This window comes from Centruroides sculpturatus, unplaced genomic scaffold (genome assembly GCF_000671375.1).
Source record: "Centruroides sculpturatus isolate CEXI.00-Female unplaced genomic scaffold, Cexi_2.0 scaffold298, whole genome shotgun sequence".
In the NCBI taxonomy this organism is placed as follows: domain Eukaryota; kingdom Metazoa; phylum Arthropoda; class Arachnida; order Scorpiones; family Buthidae; genus Centruroides; species Centruroides sculpturatus.
Window position 1 is genome coordinate 400743 of NW_019384568.1, and position 13260 is coordinate 414002.

Sequence of the window (13260 nt, forward strand, 5' to 3'; positions counted from 1 at the left end):
TATTGTCTTTTGAGTAAACGATTACAATTGACTTAGAAGATGTACTTTTGTTTAACACATGATTTTAATTAATTGCGATCTTTAACAGTTGAAGACAGTTTTTTTCTTACGAAATTTGCTAATTTTACTATGCTTATTAAATTTATTTATAGTTTAATACGAAGAGGTCATCAGTTCAGATGCCGTTTTGCATAGAACAGTGTGTGTAGAGAAAGAACACAAATGGGGCAAAGGGAGCTAATTTCCCTAACCATCGAGAAATTGCCTTATACAATGTTTACTTTTTATTTACTTCCTTTCCTAATATAATGATTTAATTTGGTGTAGAGCCTCAATATGTATATCGCTTCAGGAGTGCGTAACTCTCTGACTGGCCCTGCAAGCAAGCGGTTTTATGTGACGGTCTGATGAAATAACAGAAAGAGGGGATTATCTTAATTTCTGATGAATAGTATTAATGGACAGGGGAGATCAAAAAAGGAATAATTTTGCATATGCACTACTCCTAGGAGAAAATTTGGAATCACCACTCACGTTTTCTGGCATTTGTATCATTACACTAATTTTTTAATGTTTTATTATAGAAATCGACTAATAACAAAAGTCCGTTGCATTAAGTAAATCCTAGACAAACAGGTAGTTAAATGCAAAAGAAAAATTTGCTTAGGACGAAAATAAGAAATTCGTTTTGGTCAAAGNCACGTCTTCAAAAACCATCCCACTACTCATACATAACGGTCCTCGACTATTCCAAAACATTTTCGACTATTCGACTATTAAGATTACATTATAGCCAATCTTACACGTTTTCACAGAATGCAAGAATTAGGTCCCCCGTTTCCAGACTAATTAGAGAATTTTTACATGAGTCTAAAAATATGTTCGATTTCCCTCAAAAACGCAAGAAACCACATCTGGGCCTGTAATTCTTGCACACCACTTTCTCTTAACGCTTCCTTTGTTACTCAACACTTTCATTTTTAACACTACCATTGTTACACATTTTCGAAGTTAGCCAGTTTCATCCCTTATATCTCCCACACCCTTGTAGCTATCGAGACGCAACCACCATAGTGCACGATTGGAGACTTGGGGCTACTACCACACACAAACACCATTCATGTGCGATGTGTAGTTCTGGCTAAAAAGTGAAATATAGGGACACACACGTCCATTTATATATATATAATATATATATATAGATATAGATATAGTTTATTACAATGTCAATAAAATAATTCCATTGTTCTAAAAACACGCTCAGTTTTATCTCGTCAAATATTTTCTTAACAATACATTTTACAACGTGTTTTGTGAACAATATAGTTTTAGAATTTTAAACCGTCACATTTTTTTATATTAGAAATATTCATTTGAAAGCAGTGAGATTCGTTTAGTAAATTTGCATTTAAGAATAAGATCTTTACTTGAGACTCGAAACTTAATATGGAAAATTAAGAAAAAAAGTATAATTTTTTACTTTGCAGAGGTGTTTTTGGTTTCTTCATCGTTTGGGTTCTTCTTGGAACCATATTGGACATATTGATGGAATTTTTCATTCCTGTAAGCGAAGAAAAATGTAAGAAATTAAACATTAAATATTTTTTTTATATTTAAAAGATTTTAAATAATTTTCAATTGATCTTATTATTTTCATTGTTTCCAAATGTTAATTATTTATATTAATTAATTTTATACTTTCANAAATTATTAAATACAGATTTTATATTTCTTTATAACGCCGTGTATGATTCCAAACTTTTTCTGTTATTTTTGTCATAATTGAGCTTTTCTTTGTTATTTATTTGCTATTTATCTGTTCATAATTTGCATATCGGAACGTAGTTTTGCTACACACACGAGCACACGAGATTTCATTAATGACACGAGAGAATTGTTAATGCAAAAAAACGTCATTACAAACTTTCTTCAAGTGTAGCAACACCTGTATGCACCTACTTTTAACTAAATTTAACTTAATTTATGAAATTTAAATACTATTTTCAGTATATTATGTTATTGAAAGTCTTTATTGTTTTAATTAATAAATTACATTTCTTTCTTTTCAGATGAGTATCTGAAGATTTTATCCTCTGTCTCTATTTGTGCTTCAGTGAAAAAATTAACAAATACCGATTTNTAATTTGCATATCGGAACGTAGTTTTGCTATGTTTTAATTTCTGAAATAAAGCACACACGAGATTTCATTAATGACACGAAAGAATTGTTAATGCAAAAAAAGTCATTACAAACTTTTTTCAAGTGTAGCAACACCTGTATGTACAGTACCTACTTTTAACTAAATTTAACTTAATTTATGAAATTTAATACTATTTTCGGTATATTATGTTTTTGAAAGTCTTTATTGTTTTAATTAATAAATTACATTTCTTTCTTTTCAGATGAGTATCTGAAGATTTTATCCTCTGTCTCTATTTGTGCTTCAGTGAAAAAATTAACAAATACCGATTTTAATGAGAAAACGAGATTCATTTTTGGCATTAAATTCTTTGCAATATGTTCAATTATATTCGGTCATATTTTATTTTACATGAATACAAAGATCACTCCGGCAGGTACGTAACAAAACGTTTATAAAATAAGATAAAAATTTTCTCGTATATAACAGTAAATATAAATATTCAACTATAATTCAATATTATACATTCTGAAAATGTTTAAGAAATTTATTTAAAGAATATTTAATACAATAAAGCTACATTAGCCTCACTCAATGGCGTGCAATGTTTTAGCAGACTTCTTACTGAAAAGCAAAATATAAAATGGACAGCCCCACCAGTGGGCGAGTGGTCTCCGTTGCCGCTCATAGCGGTGACCAGACCCTAAACACTGGGAAGTTCGTCGTGGGTTCGCGCCGCGATCGGACAGGCTGGCTGCAAGGANAAAGCAAAATATAAAATGGACATAAAAAATGTTATAAAAATTTCGGAAAACTCAAAAACGCGAAGAGTTTCTGTCCCTGAAAATACACGTGAGGGAGATTTTCTTTTATGTTTTTCCGTCTTGTGGGCACTAAAAAGCCTCTTTTATCAAGCCCATTATGCATTCGGCCAGGCCGACAATGGGTAGACCGAGTGGTGAGGGACAGAGTCCGATATCTCGGGTCGGCCCACCCCTGAAAAATTCCTAAGGATTTTTCGACCTGGATCTCGAGTACCCCAAAGCAATAGGCTGCCACCTTGACAGCTTTGCCATCCGGCTCCTCTGTAGGAAGATATCACATGGTTAGGTCCTCATCGGCCGCTTGACCATTCATATGTCATGAGCATGCGATTCTTATTTATCTCTCTTTGCATTAAAATTATATATTTAAATTCCTATTTCACTTCTTCCGTGTGTTGGCAGATGTTCCTTCTTCCATCGCGCCACACATCCAGTACTCATGTCGTGCCTAACACGCGTGGCAACTGCACGCATCGATAAACCGAGGTCGCGCAGCTCCAGGGTAAATTTCACTTCCCCAGTCGTTAAATGGTGGTCTGCGAGGCATTTTCTATGGTTCTTCGAAAGTTCGGTTTCCGCTCACCGCTCACCGTAAATGCTTCTCCGATAGCATTTACGGCCCCAGTCGGTTGCTGGCCTTTTAGCCCAAAACTGAGTATCACGTGATTCAATACGTACGCAAACTGAATCATTTTCATATTTCTGTTACTTCTGCCGGTTTTGCAATTTGCGTGTGGCTACGTGTATTTCTTTGTAGAGTTGCCATTTACATTTAAAAAGTGTAATTTTTCTAACAATGCCAGAAATATACTCCCATATAATAATCTTGATAAACTAATTTATTATTCATGTTTTTCAGAATACATATTGAACTTTGCAAATATTTATGCTAATCCTGCAGTAGAAATTTCTACACAATCACTCACAATAACTGATACATTTTTTATCTTCAGGTAAGTTTAAATTAATCCGAGAATAACAATTAAATAAAATATGAACATTTCTATGGAAACTATATATAATTTTATTCAATTGCTTATTAAAATCATACCTTAAATTAAATTAATTTTGTGCAAATTATTAAAGAAAACTATCTTTGTAATAAACTAAGAAATTCTGTAAATTTCCACCGGTTTAGTAGAAAATTAATTCCATCAGCATATTGATTAAGACTGCATTGTATTTCTTTTATTTTAAATTTATCGATGTGTTTGGTTTGATGAGATACGGCGGCGCAAAATATGGGCGATCATCGTTGAAACTTGGAACACTATACGTAAAACAATCGAAGGCATCTACCACAGCAATCTCCTGGCAGGCATCCACTTCGGCAGATCGCCCTTGTATTGTATTGTATTGTATTATTCTATCAATCGTATTAGTTCAGGCAACAACATCAATGAAACATAATTTGTACAAACAATTATTTATTCGAGAGGTTGCGGCCGAAGTTTTCATCTCTCAAACGTGAACGTCGAACGTCAAGCGCCGCTATCTTGTAAGCGGCACTTGACGTTCGACGTTCACGTTTGAGAGATGAAAACTTCGGCCGCAACCTCTCTAATTATTCAATTCAATTCAAATTTTAATTGTATCAACTTTAGTTCGTTACAAGGGGATAAAATAATTAATTATAATACTCAATCTATTGGTATCCATTTAAGAAAAATATTATTTATTGATGAATATACAGAATGAGATTTAATCCATCGTAATTTGCTTATAAATTTTTGTTAATTATTTTATTTTTATTTTATTCAGCGGATTTTTGTCATTCTACTTGAGAAAGAGTGAAGAATTGAATTCCATACTCTATTACTTCATTTACATCGTAAAGCGATATATCAGGTTGTATTTACTTTGTTTCTAGTGCGTATTTTAAGCGAATAATTCTATTGTAAATTATCTTAATTCATTTAACGAATTTTTATTTGTAAAATACTTAGTCTTATTGCATATTGTTAATGTTATGCCGTGTAAAAACTCTTTCAGTTTAATGCTCTAACAAACTTGTAAGTTATCGTAAAAAAATAATACTTAGCTCTGGTTTCATATACACCTCTTCTCCTTCTCATTTCAACTCTGGCGCCAGTTACCGATAGCCCTCCATTTTCACTCTAATTTTTGCTTACTAAATTAAATACTGTTTCTAATACATACAAATGCAGTAGGTCTTGTTTCATGCACGATTGATGTATGCAGATGTACTGTTAGACTACGTTATTAGACACCATAGAACAAAAGTGAGTCAGTGAAAGTCTGAGTATTTAATGGGAAATTCCTACCTATCAGTTGCTGTAGTTTGTTTATAATCCTTGGTGTCTACGTTATGCAGATGTTTACGAGTTACTCTACTCCAAAGAAAAAAAAATAGACCACTATCGTAATTCTAGATAAGCTATAAGTTCACGCCATACTATCATCAGTTAAATAATAGANTGTTAATGTTATGCCGTGTAAAAACTCTTTCAGTTTAATACTCTAACAAATTTGTAAGTTATCGTAAAAAAATAATACTTAGCTCTGATTTCATGTACACCTTTTCTCACTTCAACTCTGGCGCCAGTTACCGACAGCACTTCATTTTCACTCTGATTTTTGCTTACTAAATTAAATGCTGTTTCTAATACATACAAATACAGTAGGTGTTGTTTCATGCGCGATTGATGTATGCAGATCTGTGATTTTATGAATGGTGAGTGATTTGTTTAACTTACTGTTAGACTACGTTATTATGTTATACACCGTAGAACAAAAGTGAGTCAGTGAAAGTCTGAGTATTTAATGCGAACTTCCTACCTATCAGTTGCTGTAGTTTGTTTATAATCCTTGGTGTCTACGTTATGCAGATGTTTACGAGTTACTCTACTCCAAAGAAAAAAAAATAGACCACTATCGTAATTCTAGATAAGCTATAAGTTCACGCCATTCTATCATCAGTTAAATAATGAAATAGTATGGTTTGAAAATTGCAATATTAATGGGTATTCGTGATTCCTCAGACTGCATAGTTGGAATTCAATTGAGCACTTATGGGATCATGCAAGTCGTAATTTAAAACGTAGCCAAAGGCTACGGATGTAAATGCTCTTTGATATCAAATTCAAACTGTCTAAAACAATATTAAGAAATCTGTATACTTGAAATTAATTAATTAATATCTCAACGAATACACAATTATAAAAGAAAATATATTAATTAGCGATTTCGTATCGTTACTCCTTTCAAGGAATATCTCCAAATGTCTGTTGCGTATTATGTATTTAATCAAGAATAACTTTCTTTGTATAATGATTTAGTTTGATTTATATCTCAAGATAATTTGTTTTGAAATAATAGTGTACAAAATATACAAACACTGCAACGATGCAGATAATAACGTATTTAATTTGTTACATCAGGTTATTTTCTTTAAACCTTCGGTACAAATATAGTAACACCTATTTTAAATCACCTAGTTTTAAAATACAATAAGACTTATTGTATTCGTTTCAATTATAAATAAAATTTTTAACTTGCATGTAAGAGAAAAATGTCATTATTTGGTAAAAATAATTGCATCTCTCCTAAACATTACAGTTTAAGTCAGGAAACAAAACAATAGATACGCTATTGATTATATAATTATCATTAAAAGCTTCGTATTTATAAAAATCGTTTACCAAATGATAAAGTATACATATTCGAACTTGTTTCCATTCAATTTCAGAACCTACTTTATATATATATATATATAAGAGGCATTAAAAATAATACTGTATTATCATCAGTGAAAAACCACTATCCTACGTAACACCATCTTGAATACTGCAGATATACGATCTAATTGTAATTTTGTATGTAATCTTCAAATCTGAATGGCCGAGGCTTTATCTATTTCTCTTTGTATACAAATTTACTTTGATATTATATAAAAGATCTAACAAAGTGACTAACTTACTTTTAGACAAAGTAATTTTTTAGAGCCAAATTCGAGTTACCGCTCATTTTTCAGAGATAAACAAACTGTGCTTTAAATCTACGTTTGTTTATATTTTTTAATATTAAAATTGTTTGGATTTTTTAAAGTAATTTATATATTTTTTATTTTGAAAGATTGACTTTTGCTGTGTGTGTTCATCTGGCTTTTGTTATTATTTTGCCGCTCTTGGTTGACGGTCCACACCGGAACATCGTCGAAAATGAAAAGTTGAAGGCAGAAAGTAAATGGTTGACATTTATTCTACATTATTACAATTTTTATAACGATGACATAGATGTGAGTAATAATTATTCTACAAAATTAATGCAGTTATATTATTATATTCTTACAATTTATTTAAAATTAAATTAAATTAAAATTGGGATAATCATTCATTCACCTCAACAATCGTTATTCAGTATAAAAAATTAAGGTGATCCAAAAGTCAGGCACAACTTTAAAATTTCATATCTTAATGAATTTTATGCAAATTTTGGTTACAATTTCTGCCTTTAGAGACAAAGATTAAAGCGTGAAGAACTCATTACAAAAGCAATTGAGAAATAATGAAATGGAGTGATGAACTAAGATAACGCAACTTATGAAATCGCTACTAAGAGGGAGGGAGGTTCCTCCTGGAAGACGTTCTATGAAAAACGAGAAAAATACACGTGGTAGACCTCTGATCAGGCTCAAACCTGCCACCAACTATCAGTGTTCAGTGGCTTCGTCTCTCGGTGAGCAGGAAAAAGGTGAATTGAAAAGAAAAATTTTCAAGATTATTCTATTAGAAATGAACCACATACAAGAACAATAATTGTAATCAACTTTTGCATAAAATGTTTTACTTGAAATCAAACACATTACATCTTTTTTGAGCATTTCTGTGAAAACAGCGTTTGTTTATGATAAAAATTTATTAGTTTATGAATTTCTGAAATTTAGCCTAAGTTTTGGATCACTTTTATATAAATGTTCAATGAACCAACTTTAAAAATAAAGTTAAAAGTTATTGAAAATGAAACAGATTTCTGAAAAATGTTATTGTAATTAATTATTATAGGCCTAAATTTTGTAAGAATTTACTTTCTTGTAAGCATGTATGTATGAAATTTATTGTAATTCAGAGTTATCATGAAATTACAAAATTTGACATTAGTATATTTAATTGTTAAACGAAAATATTGTGTGAATTATGAGTAGTAAACCACACGTCAATGTTTGGATCATACATTTATTTGAAGTAATTATTAATGCTAAGTATTATAATGAATTGGTACAAATATAGAAGTAATGATTTTTTAATGTATTTTATTTACAGTTTATAAGTGTTTTATGGTTTGCCAATGTATTAATGCAATTAACTCTTCTTACAACACTGATATTCTTCATCTACGATAGGTAAGAAATTTTATTTAATTATACAGAATGAATGGAAACAACCATGAATTAATTTAAAAATTTATATCAGTTAATTTCGGAAACAGCATACAATACAATTAAGATATACTTCGATATGAAGACGTGGCCGTAAACAGAATACAGTTCCTTGATAATACCTTGAAATATTTGAAAATTAAACACTTGTTTCTTTAGTAGTGAAGAACGAGTTGATACAATAACCTCCTGGAAAAAGAGATTTTAATTAGTCTTGGTTTCGTACAGCTTTAAAACACGCGCTTGTGAATCAGTAATGTTAGTTAATTCGATAATTTACATTGCTCAGATAACAAGAAAATTGAAACCAATAATCTTGATACCATTCGTATGCAAACAGTAGCGATGGAAGCAAGATACTTAGAAAGTCCAAATTAATTATTTTGCTTTTAGTTCTGCTATTGGCATACCAGTGGCATCAAAATTATTGGTTTTAATTGTTTTGTTCAATATTCCTACAAAAACAATATGCATCTTCAGATATTATGTAAAGCTGTGTAACGAACATTACATATCATGTAACGTTTCGTAACGCTGTTATAGACACCCCATCCCCAGCTCTTTCCTTTACGTAATTTATAAAAGCCTCCCTAAGACCATAAGTAACCATCGATCAATCGCTGACGACTGCACGAATCAATCGATTTATCAAACATCCGTGGTCTTGAAGTCATCGTCCAGCACCACTAACACAATTATTTAAAAATAACAATAACTTATTTCTATTATTAACAAATAAGTACTTTACCCGTCAGTACTTTCTATGCAAACTTCAATTACGATTTCTGCCATTAGATGACACCTATCTATATATATAATCGAGACGAGTTGATAATGATAATGATAATACTCTAATAATAAGCACAGAGCCCAAACGGTTAGGAGTTGAAAGTCGAAATTTGGTACGTCACGAAAACGCACACTAAGAAGGGCTTTTTCGAAATTATCCCCCGGGGAGAGAGAGACAGGATTAAGGTTCCGACAATGGAAGTGTTAAGTAACAATGTCAATGTTAACGATGAAAGTGTCAACAATGGAAGTGTTACGTAACAATGGAATTGTTAAGAGAAAGCGACTTGCAAGAGGCAGATGCAGTTTCTTTCGTTTTTGCAGGAAATCGAACATAATTTTAGAGCCATCTATAAAATCTGTAATTAGTCTAGAAACGTGAAAACGATGCATTATGTGAAAACGGATAAGGTTGACTATAACGTAATACAGTAGAGCGTCGTTTATCCGAATCAATTGAGGACTGGAGTTATTCGGATAACTTATTTTTCGGATAACCGATTATGTACGAAAAAATACATTAACCTATCCCGTGTTGAAATTTTTCTCCGTTGCGTGTCGCTTCGCTTTGAATTTTCGTCGATGTTAAGCCTAACGTAAACTTTTTACAATAATAATCGTGGCTATTGTATCGTTAAAAATTATTTCTTTATTTTTTACAAACAAAATAAGTATATTGAAAAATATAAAAACAAAAAAAATATACTATAGAAGTTATCTAGTATCAAAAACGTTCGATTCAGCACGACACACAGTCCTCAAAAAAAAACACCACACAAAAGTGACAGTGCTGCCAGCTAAAACACACACAAACATAAAAAATATTGGAGTAGCCCAAGATATAGCCAAAGATTGCAGCGTCACAGCACTAGCGAAAATTAAAATTTGCCGAATGGAATTCTTTCGGATAACCGACTTTCGGATAAACCACGCTCTACTGTAATCTTAATCTTCGCTACCGTTACTTTTGCCGGAGCAACGCCTGGCCTACCTGCTAGTTTATAATAAAAATGTAGAGTCTTTATTGTAGCATGGATGGGCAAGATGATTGATCTTCCATTCTTGTCGTCGTGTCGTGTTAGCTGTGGTCGGGAGTGTCGTTTTCGTGTCTGTTTTTGTCTCCTAGTTCTGCCTGTTTGGTATATATCAGGGCTTCTTAAACTTTTTTATTTACGACACCATTTATGATTGTGATTTTTGTCGCGACCCAAAAAATATAAAATAAATATATACAAATTTGCAAAAAACAATAATTATGTACTACCACAGTTCATTCTTGTGTTACAATGGAACAGAGACAAGTGAATATGTACACTGAAAAGTGACAACACTATACTAGTTCACACTACAGTGTTTTGAATCGTTGTCTCGCTGCACCAGAAGTGACACAAAGCGCAACTCACGAAACCTGTGACACGAAGCATGCCATTTTCAAACTCTCACGAATTATTTTTCATATTTTGCATTAAAATCTCGCGACCCCAAGATTTCGCTAAGCGACCCGAAATGGGGTTTAAGAAGCTTTGGTATACGTGATAACTCTAGAAGCTTCGTTATTGTTAAAACATTATCTTCGTGATCCGTGCAGTTTGATTTCAGGCTATACCGAAAACATGCCTCCATATAAACTGTGTGAAATAAAAAAAAGTTATTTCGCAATTTATTTCTGCTCACTTTCTTGTCTTATCCTTATGAATGTTGCAATTGTGTTTATTTTTCTTCCCCTGCATTTTTCTTTATAACAATCACTTTGATGCGACATAAGACATTTTTCCGCTAAAGAGAGCCTGGAGAAAAATTTAAGTAAATATGCATACAATGTTTCTACTTCAAAAAATCCCGTGTTATTCTTTTTATGAAAATCGTACGCCCTTATGATCGAAATTCACTGATATGAATTTTTAAATTCCTTCCTAATTTTTGGATCGCCTTTCATTATAAGTTTTGTGTTAATAACTCCTTCTAAGAAATTATCTTGCTCTAATTGTAATTTCTCATTTGTAATATATTTATAAAATCGAATACTTAACAGTAATAATCTAATTATATATTAAAACTTTTATCTAATGGCATTATATATTTGTATATTAAAAGTACATTTATATATAAAATTGATAATTATGGCATATAATTTTTCGCAGGTGGCCTAAAATTGGACTTGCAGTTATTATTGTTTTGACAATAACGGGATTTGTAAATTTCTTATATGTCTCTATAAAGAATGAATTAGTATTAATGTTTGGAATAGACTCGAAGATGACGTATGTATATATTTTATATAGTAATATTTTAAATGCTTTTTTAAAACATATTTATATATGTATTCACATTTTTCTTTACCATGGAACGTCTTGGTATTGTTGTTAAGTAAATAATAGTAAAATACAGTGTGCGAATTTTTGATCAGAAGATCATTAGTGATCAGAATTATGCAAAGATAAAGAATTAAATCCGGGAAAAGATAGAAGATAAATTTTAAAATTATAGTGTAATAAACATAAAAAGATAACATTAATACAATAATAAATTACTGTAGTTTTTGCTTATTTTTACTTTCCTGGCTGTGTTATATATAACAGAAAGAAAGTGTGACAATAGGTCAAAAAATGACCCTCTCATGATTTTTATATTCTTGGATTCAGGATACCTTGAAACGTTGAGAAATACAAAAAAAATCCAGGGTGATTTTCTGTATGTATGAATGATAGTCGTGTGTGTATATAAAGGTGTGTGTGGGGTACGTTTTATTTATTTTTTTGAAGCTTAATATCTCCTGTGCTTTGTGACAAAAATTTCTGAAATTTTGTAAAGTTGTTTGGGTATTATATGCCAGTAATTTTGGTTGTTAAACTTCGAGGGCGTACGGAGATAAAGGGCAATCGTGTGTTCAAATTTTGCAAAAGTAGTAGTTTGATCTGTAAAATTTCTTTTGTCATGTTAGATATGTGCTTCAATTAATTGTAGACGATTGTAACAAATTTCCAGTATTCTCACACTTTAAAATTATTTTCAGAATGATTACTGATTACTTTCTTCACGTGTATGAAAGGCCACAATATACACATTTGAGTTCGTATTGCTTGGGTATGCTGATTGGATGTACAGTACGGAAGAAGATTAAAATAAAATTTAGTAAAGTACGTATTATGTTATCGGCTTTTATTTTAGTGATGTTATTTTTTATATTTGTTGAAAAAATTGTGAAGTGTTCGCAACTTGATATTTCATTTAAAAATTAATATTTCAATAAATTTTTAAAACTATTTTTAGATTTTCGTAACTTGTTGTTGGATTGTAACTAGTATTTTTCTGGGATATGTATGTTTTGGTTTGCATAGTTATGTTACTGATCCGTATCCAAATCAAATACCTTTGCGTATACATCAAATACTTTCACCATTTCTGTGGATTGCTTCGATAATTTGGATACTTGTAGCATGCTACACTGGACACGGAGGTAAGTGTACTATATTTATCGTCATAATTTAAAATAAAATTTTTCACTTATCGAAAGAAACAATATATTATGTGCATTTTTTTCTATTTAGCGTTTAGATGATGATAGAAAACAGTCATTAATAGAATCGTCCTGTATCTAAAAAACTTAAATTATATTATTATTAATATGGGTTAAACTGTGCTCCTATTCATAAACACGGAATAAATTAACTAAGGTGTTATGATTTTGCAATTACCTTTTTAACAGTAAAGGATTTTGTTGTTTTTATCTAATTTTTTTCGAGGATATTCCAAATACTGTATTCTAAATAAGATTAATATCCGATTGTTTTCTTTTTTCAAAATCTGGTATCAAGTTAGGCGAATTAATATACAGGTATACCTCGCCTTACGTCGGTAATTGGTTCCAGGAAAACGACGTAAGTCGAATTTACTTGTCTCCGAATCTACTTGTAACTAGGCTAAACCATAAATTACCATTCCCGGTTCTGTATTTTATTTATTAATGCATTTTTAATAATATATGGTTAATAAAAATCTATTTTAAGCTTACAAACAAATAAATTTTAGTTTTTAATATAGTACAAAAAAAAGTTAATCTAAATTTACGAATGCATGTACTGTAAATACAGTACATACTTGTAAATGT

At 31.0% G+C, this 13260-nt stretch overlaps 2 protein-coding genes across 2 annotated transcripts in view; both read left to right on the forward strand.

The window, feature by feature from the left end:
- Positions 1–878: 878 nt before the first annotated feature.
- LOC111624085 (nose resistant to fluoxetine protein 6-like) lies at positions 879–11519 on the forward strand. The gene is made up of 8 exons (XM_023366864.1): positions 879–922; positions 1488–1579; positions 2404–2577; positions 3825–3918; positions 4727–4813; positions 7061–7223; positions 8248–8327; positions 11294–11519. Exons 1-8 carry the CDS (start codon positions 879–881, stop codon positions 11517–11519), a joined length of 960 nt encoding a protein of 319 aa, XP_023222632.1.
- Positions 11520–12166: 647 nt separating this feature from the next.
- LOC111624086 (nose resistant to fluoxetine protein 6-like) overlaps positions 12167–13260 on the forward strand; it is an 18442-nt gene continuing 17348 nt past the window's right edge. The window contains exons 1-2 of the mRNA XM_023366865.1: positions 12167–12289; positions 12423–12609. Coding sequence (XP_023222633.1) covers positions 12167–12289; positions 12423–12609 — 310 coding nt within the window. The remainder of the gene's footprint in view (positions 12290–12422; positions 12610–13260) is intronic.

What these genes read in the sequence shown, in the direction of transcription:
- LOC111624085 (XM_023366864.1), top strand. Translation starts at nt 879, where the DNA reads ATGTTCGATTTCCCTCAAAAACGCAAGAAACCACATCTGGGCCT. An exon ending in TTTATAACGATGACATAGAT is followed by an intron (nt 7,224 to 8,247) that starts GTGAGTAATAAT and finishes TTTTATTTACAG; the next exon opens with TTTATAAGTGTTTTATGGTT. An exon ending in ATATTCTTCATCTACGATAG is followed by an intron (nt 8,328 to 11,293) that starts GTAAGAAATTTT and finishes AATTTTTCGCAG; the next exon opens with GTGGCCTAAAATTGGACTTG.